General features: G+C 45.0%; 1 protein-coding gene across 1 annotated transcript in view; it reads right to left on the minus strand.

Moving 5' to 3' along the window:
* The window catches only part of AP2B1 (adaptor related protein complex 2 subunit beta 1), a 78,618-nt gene that overhangs the window by 54,302 nt on the left and 11,120 nt on the right, over positions 1-13,196 (minus strand). Inside the window, exons 6-7 of the mRNA XM_061355574.1 lie at positions 2,504-2,694; positions 223-444 (exon numbers count right to left, since the gene is read on the minus strand). Coding sequence (XP_061211558.1) covers positions 223-444; positions 2,504-2,694 — 413 coding nt within the window. The remainder of the gene's footprint in view (positions 1-222; positions 445-2,503; positions 2,695-13,196) is intronic.

The following is a 13,196-nucleotide window of genomic DNA, read 5'->3' on the forward strand; positions in this document are numbered from 1 at the left end:
TGCTCTTAGAAAGGTGGCAATGAAAGGGGCAGATAAAGAAATACTGTATGATACTGGTATCACATATATACTGCTGAAAGAATTATTCAGTCTATCAGAGTCATAAACAGTTTCATCTGTCCCTCAAGGGATCTGAGCCTAAGTTCAGTGAAGTTCTTTGCCTGTGGAACTATCTGAAGCTCTGAGATAACCAGATGCCCTTCGGGCCCCATGGGCCTTTACCTTTTCTGCACAATCAAGTTGATGTTCCTTAGGGCAACATACTGAACTTCAGGCTCTCCAGAGAGCAGGGTCACCAGCGGAGGGGCAAGTTTCTTCAGCAGCATGTTGTAATAGTCAGAATCCTTGGGAAGAAGTTCCAGGAACTTCATCAAGACCTTCACTGCTGAGAGCACCACTGCGGAGTTGGCGTGAGACAGCCGAGGGGTCACCCGTTCACAGATGCTGGGGACAGAGGAGTAAGAGATGTAATTCAGAATGGCAGATATTTCAGAGCTTGTCTGACTTTAGAAGACTGCACATGGCTGAGGACAGCTTCTCAGATACTACTTTGATTGGGTTTTGGTCACAGAGAACAAGCAAAGTCCTGCTTTCCTGAACACAGCAGGAAGCAAAGAACTACTTCTCTCACAGCTTCAGGTTTCTCTCCTGCCACAGTAAGCTCAGCACTCTTCCAGCTCTCAGCATTCCAATCCCAACACAAGTTCCATTATTAGTGCTTTCTGCCTTTGCCTGATGGTATTCTCTATTTCTGTAATCTTGTCTGTCACTTACAAACACAACTTTAATGACCAGAAAAACACTTTAGCCCCCCTATAATGATCCAGAGGTGTTATACACTTCTGGTTTGCTTTGGGGGCTGCTGCCATTTCAACCATTTGTTTCTGCAAAACTAGGTTTCTGTTCCACTGATGATACAGGGAGTGACCTAAATACCACCCCCAAGTCTCAGCTTCACCACCTGCCTCAGTGGATCCTATAAATCAAGAGCATCCTAAACAAGCCACCCCAAGCAGAAAGGAAGTTTGGGTTCATATGGTCTTTCTTACAGCATCTGTCAAGTTTCTTCCCACCCCCTCCTGCATATTGCTAACCCAGAACAATCTTATTCCCATCTGTGCCTCCTGAAGTTCCTTTCCCTGAAAGATTTCCTTTCAGCCACCCTGGAAGGGAAGCAGCATGGCTTGTGAAGAGCAGAGGAGTTGAAGTCAGAGGTGGGGGCAGTCTGCCTCTGCCCAAGGTCTCCTGGCATGCAAAGCTGCTTCACCTCTCTGTGCCTCAGTTTCTTCATGCACAGGGGTAATGACACCAGCCTTGCTGTGGAGAAAGCTATTTAAAACCAAGTGCTATCATTCTCCTCTGAACTAAAGGCAGGCTCTGAGACTCAAACTCCACACAAAGGAGCAAAAGTAGTTACTGCCCATCCAGTTTCACACACCACTTCAGAGGAATCACTGATGAGGAACTGGGACATGTTCACAGCTGTTCAAACTGGTGGTCCCTTTCTGACAAAGCCAGGATAATACTGGCCTGACACCCTGGAGATCTCTGCAGGTTTCTAGCACTCATTAATAGCTGTTTCTGGCACAGAAACAGAACACACGGGGAGGGAGGTGGGAAGAAAGAAAACCTAGCAAGACTGGCAGGCTTTTCTAAAGAAGTGGATTATAAAACCACAGTTAATGAAGATACATGTCAAATTTGAAAAGGCCTGCCCAGGATTTTGCATGTGGGCATGTGCCCCCTCTTCCCCCTCCACTCCCACATCACCCACACAAAATAGATGAGGAATAGTGAATACCTGTTCCAAGTATTTTTTCCTTGTTCTCTTGGGTACAGAATCTGACTTTTTATGACTCTGGACAAAGATGAGGAGGTTTGAAGTGCACGAATTAACACTAGTTCCTAAGCCCTAAGCTCTTTGTATTTAGGTTTAGTCATTGCAGCTAAAGGTAAAAGCACAAGGATACATTTGGAGTGATAAGAAAATTAATCTCTTACCTTGATTTTGAGTTCTATCACAGACTAGTTTTTAGTTAGAAAACAGTATTACAGCCTCAGACCTATAGTACTCTGGAAGTCCCTAAACTTATAAGGGCTTCTTGCTTCTCAAAGCAACAAAACCACATTTGAGAGCTCTGCTTTAAACTAGAAAATCCTCCAAACAGTGCTGCCATTGTTACAGGTTTGGTCTTGGGCTGATCCCTTCTTAGTAGCACCAGTTCCCCTAAGAACTAGACTGCTAAATGGGAAAGGGGAAAAAAGCTACTGATAAGCAGAGGAAGCGGTTCTGCAAAGGGGACAGCAGGTTTCCAGCATCAGCCCAATCTACCACAAGTTGCTTCCCTTTTAAAGCTCTTACTTCAAGTCTTAATTGTGCTGCTACAGATCTCAACAAAAATCCCTGTTATCACAAGCCCTTTCCAGAGTTCTAACACTGCAGAAGCCTGCAAGTGACCAAACAGCCCCATGTGGCTTGTGCTAAGAGCATGAACAACCATACCTCTGAGCTTCACGATCATCCTTGGGGTTGTAGTTGGACAGACAGTCCAGGATGAAGATCTGGCCCCACTCTGTGCACTCATTTAAAGCTGTCAGTAGCTTATTGATGTTCTGAGGGTTCAAATCCAGCAGGTTGCTGTTGGGATGCGATTCACTGATTTCCGACAAGGCGGCCACAGCGTTCGCTACCACCTGGAAGAAGAGACAAGGAGATGTGTTTTTTGCTGGCATTCCATCAATGACTTGGCAGGGATTAACCTGAGTTTACATGGGTTCCACATGGCAAACAAACATGGAGATCCTGGTGTGTGCTATCAGCTGCTCTGCAGGAGCAACTGCATCAGTCACCTGAGCCCATACAACCTCATAACCAAACTGGAGAGCCTGAAGCTTGATTGTAACCTTGCTCTTTACCAAAACTTGAAGGGTCTCTTGAGAAGGAAGTGAAAGAAGAGCAGCACAGAGCAGGACGAGGCTGCCAACACACACAGAAAACATGAAAAGCCAGCCTGGGTGCATTTTGCTAGAGAAATTACAACTTGAAAGTAGTTTTGTTGGAGATAAACTAAAGTTAAAGTCACCTCCAGACAGAGCTGGGACCAGGACCTCCCAAGAGACTTTACTTGGAAGGGAGCAGACATGACAGCAGAGTATCCACGTGGAACAAGAACATCTCCCCTTTCTGCATGCTCCAGACTCCCACCCTGGCTTGCTTCAAGACATTGTCTACCCTCACTTCCAGGAGATGCTCAACTGATACAGTCCAGGTCCCAAAAGCTATAATTGCCCTACTCATTCAGGAATGCATACCTCTTACCTAATCTCCCCTCAGCAGCCCACAGCACTTGGCTTAGTGTGATCTGAGAAATGAGAGGGATTATCTGAGAATTAAGAACAACCATCTCCTTGGTAAGAGATGTCAGGTGCCTTCAGCTCTGCAGCAACACTGCCAGGTCACCCAGTCTGAAAGCAAACGCACAATTTCCCTAAAATGGGCAACTCATAAATAACACCTATTTCAATTCCAGATAGTCCCCATCACATCCAGTTGTCTGCCTTAGAGTCCTGTTGGCAAGCACTGCAGTACAGCACTGAAAATACTCTTGCTACATTTAAGACTATATAAGGTCTATTCTCTAAGCATAGATGACAGGAAGCACAGAGAGGAGGGTCCAGCTCAACAAGAGCAAGAAGGGGGAGTGCAACACAAATTCAGAGCTCCATAACTCAAATTCAGCAGTTATTCTAACAGATGCCAAGTGAAGATGTTCAAAATAGAAGAGTTGCAAATAGACAGACAAAAATAGAAAATTTGTAGAGGAGACAAAAGTCTTTTATTTGTTCAATTCACTAGAAAAGGGATTTAAGCCTGAGTTTGACGCACAACTTGCTATACCCTACACAAAGGCGTTTTCAGGCTATCTTACAATGGATGGCATGTCCAACCCAATTCACAGTACACCCCTGCTAAAAAAGATTTATAGCACTATTTTCTATGGGATTAAGGCAAAGAAACATCTTATCTAAAATCAGCTGATTCTTTGGATGCCTAAAGATGCTTTTGATGCATTACGCTGAAAATAAGAACAGCACGGCCAGACAACTCTCTGTATTGTTCCCATCACTGCCTGTCATTAAACCAATCTATTCCAAAGTCATTGCACAAGCACAGTAATGTTGATTGGTTTGCATTTCACACCTAGAGGTCAGAGATAGGATTTTGATCCAAGACTTTATGAATTTCATTAGTTGAATGAGCCTTCTGTCACTAAAATCAGCAGTAATCAGAACTGCTGTCTCCTTGTACTGTTTTAATGAGTAACTTATTAAGAGATGCTGCTTACTCTCCCCATCATTTCATTTGACTAACTCCTGAAAGGCTAATGTGACACAGCAGAAAGCTGAAGTGAAAGACTGCTTCAATTCCATTATATTTTGGAAGTATTTAAGTGCAGACAAATCAAAACAAGTTAAAAGTTCAAAACCATTGCGGAAAAACACTTTTAGAATGAAACAACTTTTGGAAAAAGCCATCAAAACTGAAGTAATATGAAAAGTTACAGAGCCAAAGCATCACAGAGTCATGTACCTGGCAGGTGTACTGAGCAACAGGGCTGAGCTCTGGCAAATGCACTCACACTGCCAGGCACTACACTGCAGTAACTGGGCCATGTGCATATCCTAAACCCTGGGGCAGGTACAAGTCAAAGAAGCTGCACTCAAGTTTCCTTTCTTGCAGAGGAAGTGAAGTCTAGCATGGAGTTTGCCACAGGCAAAGGATGCACAGAAATGCTGTCACCATGGGCTGCCTGACAGCAAGAGTAGCCACATGGAACAAGAACATCTCACCTTCCTGCAGGCTCCAGACTTCCACTCTGGGTAGCTTCACAGCAGCTCCAACCCAGAGCCCTGACTCTGAATGAGGGCTTGCTTTTAGGATTTTTTCAGGAACTAACATGGAAGCATTAATGCAAGTGTCCAAATCAGTGCTGAGGTTGGCACAGCATATGGCAACCCAGTAGATTTCAGATTCCCATGAAGTGCATTCATAAGAAGGAGTATCAGATGGCAAGATGCACTCAGGAGCATGGCCTGTGGTCTGCTTGGGTGTTAGGAAAGGAGGACTGGACGAGGCTGTGAAATATTTGGCAGTAGCTAGATGAGCTGGGATCCACAATCTTATAGCCCACAATTACAGCCAGCCCTCACCGTCTGCCTTAGCAGAACTGTGCTGCTGTCAACTTGGTGACAAGATAAATAAAGCAAAAGGGGATAAGGGAGTAATTTCAAACTTTAAGCAACATTTATTAAAGGGAAAAAGAAGTCCTTGCTGGCGGTTCACACTGAACATATTGATGTGTTATGGTATGCCAACAAAAATAATTAACATCTTTAAGGCTTTTTAGACAGCAGCAGCACAGTTGAAATGAAAACAGATTGCAGGAACCAGGCCAACATAAACACTGGTTCAAGCATGCATGCTCACCTCTCTTCACTGGCATTGCCATTGGCTTCGTTAGGAGACAGGAACATAGGGCAATACAAGCCAGCACTGCATGGCTTCATTCCAATACACAGCTGACAGCTCTCACTAAGTGATGGCTCAGGCAACATGGAAATAAAGACAGAAGCACTATCCACAGTTTGGGATGCTAACAGTGGTCAGTGAGGTATGGGGAAAGAAGTCCATTAAGTCAACACCAATTCAAGTAGTACCTCACCTGGTAACCTAGTGTACACTGTGGCCAAAGAAAACGTTCAGCTTTGATGTTGTACATTAACTCTTCAACTCAGTTGAGAGCTCCTTCCTCAACAGAGGAACACAAGTAGTGAAGTCCAGCTGCACTGAACAGCAAGTACAAGGTACAAAGGGATAAAGTAACTTGTACAACTCGTTGGGTTTTCTCACCCTTAAAAACAGGAATCAGTGAGGATATATTTGCTGGGGGACACATTAAATATAAAGCTAAAGCTTTACAAGGGGTACAGGACAAAGTCCTACATGAAACTGGTCAAGTTTCACAACCACTTCCATACTTGGCTGAGGAAAAAAAAGCCATAAACTTCTTCAGCAAAGAATTCCCTGCTTTTCAAAACATTTGGTTGAGGAACCATCAGTAGCTTATTTCACAGATAGGAAGAAGACTAAAGGACAAGAAACTAACATCTACTATAGTCTTTAGTTCTCAAAAAGACCTAAGAAAACTGAGGCCAGCCCACTACCCAAACACACGTGAACCCAAACAACTGCTGAACAGGGAAAGCTTAAACCTCTAAACTAAATCCACAGCAGAATGCCTCACCTGACTCACAATTAACACCACTGCCTTTAAGCTAAGAGGTACCAAGCACTGAGAATCAGCCTGAAAGCCACCTAGGAAGTACAAATGCAGAGCAGACTGAAGATTAAATAACAGTAATAATAGGTGCCTGGCTTGCTGGTGTAAATCAGTTCACTCCGGGTACATTTCAGCAGTATTCAAATGCAGTCACATCCCGTTAGAGCACAGTTAAGCTGAATGACAATAAACCTGCTTTTTGGCTGGAATTTCCCAATAAATTTAGACTCTCAAAGAAGCATCACTGGGATAAACTAAGTCTCACAGGCTCTCATTAAAAAACACAATAAACCCTGCACTTGAAACTCCATTACAGATTTAACAAGAACCCAACATTTTTAAACCCACCTACAGACAATCCCCCTCTGCAGCCGGAGAGACCAGATCCGACCCTGTGGAGAGCTGCAAGAGGTAGGAGCACTGCTTTGCCAGTTATTCCTTCTGGCAGCTCAAACCTCTAGCTCTGAGCAAATGGTATAAAATACATTAACAAGGAGAAAAGGGGGTGGGTGAAAACCCGAGTGTCTGCCTATCAACCCACACGGAAAAGCTTTGCAGGGGGTGGGGGGGACAGGAGGGAAGCTAGGCAGATCTAGAACACCCAACAGACAAAGCAATCGGATTATTTTGCTAGCATACTAGGCTAATTGGAAATTAAACCAAGTGTGTAATGGAGTTCATGAAATACAATGTTCTGCTGTTTAAAGCAGGAACCTCTGGTTCACCATCCAATTAAAATGAGGAGAAAATGAAGAAAAAGAGGCAAAATGAAGGCGCTCTGTAAGGATGCTGAGGAGAGGCAGCCTTCCTCACATAGCTGGAGGCTCTGCCCTCAAGGGAGGCAGGCACAACGTGATGTTTTCCAGAACAGAGAGGTGTTGACATTTCCAAAGAGCACTCTCGTCTTGCAATGGTGTGGTCCTGTCATTAAGCAGACTCCCAGATGGGATATCAGGGGCATCCGTGTGGATGGGTACTTCACAGGGCTGCTTGCTTTCATGGGCACACAATGCTGTGTGCCTGAAAGGTCCCTAATAAGTGTTAACACAGACAAGCACTCCTTCCATGCATGACCACTGCTTCTGTTCACATTTCCTCTTTCATCTACAGCCCCCTTTTACTTTACTTACCTAGAAGTGGTCTATAAACACTTAAAATGGCCCAAACAGGCAGGTTGGAGAGGCTGTATGAACCTCCCACACCATTAATACATGTGCTATCTATGGCTTTAAATTAAAGCTCTGTGAGACTAACACATCCTCAGTCTATGTAGTCGTGCAAAGCAACAGCTCCCCTGTTCAGCCTTAATTGTGACAGGTTTCCAGAGCTCAGGGTAAGTCATTCATCTCCCACTAATTCCATTGCAAGAGGTTTGCACCTAGAAGCCTGGAACCGCACTGGTGGATATATGATCAGTTCCTGACCACGTCCCCAGCATTGCCTGAGTGGGGAAGATCTCCAGCTTGCTTTTTGCAAGTAGGATGAGTTTTTCTGGAGGTGACAATGAAAGGACAGTCAAAGTGTTATGCTTCCCATGGCGTACTTGTCCTGACTGGTTTCTGTGCTTCCATGCTCCCGCAGTGCACAGCAGAACAATGCCACTCTGTGGCAGACTAAAACACCCCTCCTCCTCTGATGTCCTGCAAGATCAGAATGGATTAGTTGTAAGGCAGAAGACTACTTCCCCTAAGTACTGAACCTCTTGTGGTAGGTAGGCAAGAAGCTTTTCAGGGATGGCTGCAAGTCAAAGGGTTCCTGAGCCCCCCAGTACAGAAAATTAAGCTCTGTAAGGAAGCCACTGAGGCTCTGCAACCTGCTATGCTTCTTGCAGAAAGCTCCAGGCTCTGACCCCAGCCTGGATCAGGCACCTACCACACACCAGGAAGGATTTTCATGGGGCTTCTTTTTGTAAGGCCCTTTGCAATGTGGCTTGCAGAGGTTCTCACTGGCACCATCCAGTGGCAAACAGGGCTGTCACTGCTCCAAGCAGCTATTTAGCAGACAGACACCAGCTAAGCATCAACACAAACCTACTGTAGCCCTGGAAGGAGGGTGCAGAGTTACAAAGCACTATGGCCACAGCACTTTTTGACAAATGCTGCTTGTCATTAGCTCGAAGTGTCTGTTCCAACTGAAAATGTAACACCTAGATACATGTCTGTAAAGCTCTCCAACACTCTGATTGATAGTAGAGATCCTGGAATGATCTATTCAGCAAGACTAACGCTTTGGGAATTAAGACACATAATGGTAGTAGTAACTGGAAGGAGACAAGTCTCTGATGGATGGATTTGTCAATTAAGCTTTATAAATGAGGGGTCTGGCGTGAAAGACTCTGCAAACAGTCATGGGAATCCATGCATTATCATCCAAAAACCCTTGCATCTCTCTGCCAGAGTGCCAGTATTCCGAAGGCAAGGAAAAGCACAGCTTCTACAGGAAGTGCTCAAGACCAGCATCCTTCATCTGCAAGCCTACAAAACCCACCAATCAAACAAATGAGGCCCAATACACAGGCTTGGAATTCCCTCAGACCTGTTTAGGATGACAACCTGGACTGAAAACCAGCTACTCACTAAGTCAGACTCCAGCTTCCTCTGGAGAAGCAGCTGCAGGAGCTCAGCTCAAAGCCAAAACCGAGCCTCCAGAGGCAGAGCGAGCAGGGTCTGGGTGGCTAACCTGAAGCTGTGCCATTGACTGCAGACAGCAGCTCTCCCTTCTCCCCCAGTTTAAGCCTTTGCAGTCTGACTGCTGAAACACACACACACAAGCTGGCTTCCGACCTCAGGCAATCTCTTATGTTGCTCCTTTCAAGGCCCAACACAAATATGGCTGGGGGACTTCAAGATACAGCCTTCATTCTGCAGCACCTAGGTTGAAAAGAGGGATGTTTTCCAGCCAGGGTGTCTTGGAGGCAGCCCCAGACTGATGACATGCTGCAGAGGCACAGCCCACAGCTCCTAGCAATACTCAACACTCCAGTAGGATGAGAGTTTCCAAGTTCTTACCACCTTCATGAGCAGGAATCACAACCTCATTCAGCAGCGGTGGTTTACTCCTGGCACTAGATAAAACATCAGCTGCAGAGGGGAAAACATACAGCTGTGGAAAGTCCAAGTTTCCCCATGAGGAACAAGTGCTTTCCTGTGCCCATGAAGAAGGTGGTGCTCCACTCCCTACTATCCAGGAACAGTCCCACCTCCCAGACTGCCTCCTACAAAGTCCTTTTGGGACTCAGAGGACCACCAACAGCTTCTCAGCAAGAGGTTCATTTCTCAGCTTTATTACACAGAGGGATAGAATTCCTCAAAGTACACAGTGGAAGACAGCCCAGGAGACAAAAAGCTGCTTCTGTTTCTAAACAGGCTTGTTCCTCAGGACATGATCTCAGAGAGACATACTGCTTGCCAGCTAGTAGGAAAAAGAACAAAAGGAGGACCTTCTTCCTCCATAAGGTCATCCAGGAAGCCCACACATACACTGTGAACTTGTGGCTGGCAGAGAAGGAACCTACACGTCTTGCTGTCACAGCAGGGAGGACAAGAGAGCGCTGTGATTTAGATCACTACATTTTTAGTCTAGTCTGTGACCTGCAGAAACTCAACCCTGCTGGAGGGAATTCTGATTAGATCAAGATGGACCTCACCGGCTCTCGTGGTCCAATCTCAGTCGACTCCTTTCTAAGTGCAGGTTAATGCTAAAGGCAATACCCTGGCACAACAAAAGAGTTTAATTATATTCCACACACTTGCTGTATTTCCTAATCAGCTCCTGTGATCTCAGGTTGCTCTGTATTGATTCACAACAGTGTTTCTCCCATTAATCTGGGATGGGTAGATGGTGTAGCACATAACATATTCTTAGGCAGCACATAAGTGCTATGTCCATGAAAACCCAGGAGCAGAACAGCCGCACTTATGAAAGGTTTGATCGTGCACACCACAGTGACAAAACAGAGCATAAGGAAGAAGATATGCTACAAAGAGCAATAGAAATCCCAACAGCACCTAGAAAAGAACTGGAGGAAGGTGACATCAACCTAACTTAAGCCATGTGGATAACAGGCAGATTGACAAGAAAGCTATTCCATGAGTTAAAAGGTACTCCAGAAGGTCAAGGATTCAAAATATTTGGAAAGAAAGGTCATTCTGTTCAAATATTAAAGACCAGGAAGGCTTAAGATGGATTTCCTCTTACGTTTTTCTGCCAATATTTACATTTCTGGAGAAAACCAAGTGCAGTGAAAAAAGCCAGGAGGGAACCAGTTATAAAATAAGGTGTCTATCGACAGCTCTGGTTCTACTTTAAGCTGCTGCCATCTCGTGGTCCTGCTCTTCATCACCAGGGCCCAGCACCTGCAATGCTCCAACGAGCAGCAGGCACTAGGTCTGAGTCACAAGTGTCAGACCAAGACAGTATCAAGAGAAACTAAAAAGCATAAGGGTTTGTCCAACATTCCAGAGAGCCCCTGGCCAGCAGTAAGTGTGTAACAGACCCACTTCTCCCACCCCACTAATATCTCTTGCTTGGGGGTAAACAGTGTTGTGCAGTAACCTGTGTGCAAGCAGGAGTACACAAAACCCCTGGGATGTCACACAAACTGTATTTTGTAGGAACACAAGGATCGTGGGAGGGCATCCTTTCTGAGTTGTAGCACACCAGAGTTACCAGCAAGAAAAGTCCTGAGGACTAATTGCAGCAGCACACTGACAGCAGAAAGCAAGCTTTAGCTTTGCATCCATCCAGACCTGGTCCTGAGAAGCTTCATGCGAGCAAATGCACAGCAAAGAAGGGTGTGCCTTAGACAGCTCTGGGTAGAAATGAGGGTTCCCTCTATGAATGGAAACTCACTGCCAGGATCCCAAGTGACAAAGGGCAACCACAAGCACTTTAGGCCCATCTGTAAAACAAGATTAAAGACTCCATCCATAATCAAACTTGTCCAGTGTAACCACCCAGTAACTGAACCATGCCCTTGTATGTGTTATTGGCCCACTGCCTGCCCAAGGTAAGATATCTCAGATAACTCATCTGAAATGTAGTAAGTCACTAACCCATTTGGTAACTTGCCATGTGTCAATAGATACGCAATTAGAAGTTTGAATTAATTCATCCAAGAGAAACTGCAAAGCTACCACAGGCATTTCTCAGCAGAAGCTAATGAACTACCGGCCTCCAGTGTCAGTCCTTTCATCACAACTACTGCAGCTCATCTGCAACCCCTCAGCTCTGCAAAACACCACTGTTTCCAAACAAAGGCCAGACCCTGACAATAAAAGCCCAGATAAAGAGGGAAAGCGCCATGGCTGTGCACCCACAGCACCTCAACAGGACTTGCCAGAACATTCCATGTTAATAACCTATTAGTCTGAATATATGTATTAAAAAAGAAACCCAAATAAACTAAAAAGTTTCTGACGAGGTCACCTCCAACTTACAACATAGAATCACAGAATAGTTAGGGCTGGAAAGGAACTTAAGGTCATACAGTTCCAAGCCCCTGCCATGGGCAGGGACCCCTTCCACTAGAGCAGGTTGCTCTAAGCGCTGTCCAACCTGGCCTTGAACTCTGCCAGGGATGGATCACTCACCATCATTATGATGAGGGTGGTTTGAGCAGCTACAAACCATGCACCCTGATCTCTGCACAACTACAAGGCAATTAGCAAGCCCCACATGGAGTTGTTACTCTACCCAGCTAGAATGCTTAGTGCTTGCTCATGTGCTAGAGGCAGCCAATTACAAAACCATAATAAACCTCTTCTTAAATACTGTTTTTCAACAGGAGGTTTTTAGCTCCTGCTCAAAATCCTCACTTCTCAGAAGAGAGAATAAGCGTGGATTTCCTGTCTACAAAATTCTGCTTCATTAAGGTCTAACGTTGCCTATTTCACCAAGTCATCAAAAGAGGACAAACATTTATAATACAGTGATGAGTGAGTTTAAAGAACAGGCTGCAATGATTGAGATGCAGGATTTACAGAGGAACAGGCCGTAAGGACAGATCCATCTGTACCATTCTTATCAGTAATCTTTTGATAACCAATACTGATTCATACATTTTACTTATAAAGAGCTTCCAGGCAGGGCTGCGCTCCACCTGATCATGGAGAAATACCTTCATAAATATCAACTTGTACACAAATGGAACTTAGCTGCTGAACACAACTGCTGGCCATCAGGAACCCCCACTGGAGTTTCAGCAACGAGCTGCATGGTTTGACTGGGAAGGTGTGGATAGCTCCTGTACCTTTGAGGGAATCACTGTGCCACAAAGAAATAAATTTCAAAGGGGACCAAAGCAATAAACTTAACTAGAAGCAATGGCTGTATCTAAAATTGTAACTAGATTAAGTATTGCATGAAGTCAGCAGCTCTAAGAGCCCCAAACCTGATAAAAGCTCTCCCCATGCACCCTTAAAATGCAAAAATAGAATGCCTGTTTACAGGAAAACCTGTGAAACCCGTACACTGCACTACAGCCATGTGATCCTCTCAAATCTTGATCTAAAACCACACCACAGGCCCCTCTGTCACTATCACTCCTCCAAACTGCATGTTCCTGGCTGGGAATCCTCAGCTTTGGGAAGAGCAGACAAGTACAATGTCGGACAGGTACTGTGGTCCCCCACAGCTTCAGCAGCTGTAGAGCTGCAAAGCTTTTGCTATCCCAGCCCATCCTCATTCCCACCAAGGAGCTCATTAGTTGCACTGCTGTTTTATTAGGAATCCCTATGCTACCATGGGTGGTTTATTTAGCCAACAGAGCATACACTGCCCTTTGATATTTCTCCTCTTCTCCTTTGATATTTCTTCTCATTTAAGTCAGTATGAAGTTAATGTACTTTTGATATT

The sequence above is a fragment of the Neopsephotus bourkii genome, unplaced genomic scaffold (genome assembly GCF_033783945.1).
Source record: "Neopsephotus bourkii isolate Nb327-2 ecotype Australia unplaced genomic scaffold, CSIRO-AGI_Nbou_v1 NB_804, whole genome shotgun sequence".
Classification (NCBI taxonomy): Eukaryota; Metazoa; Chordata; class Aves; order Psittaciformes; family Psittacidae; genus Neopsephotus; species Neopsephotus bourkii.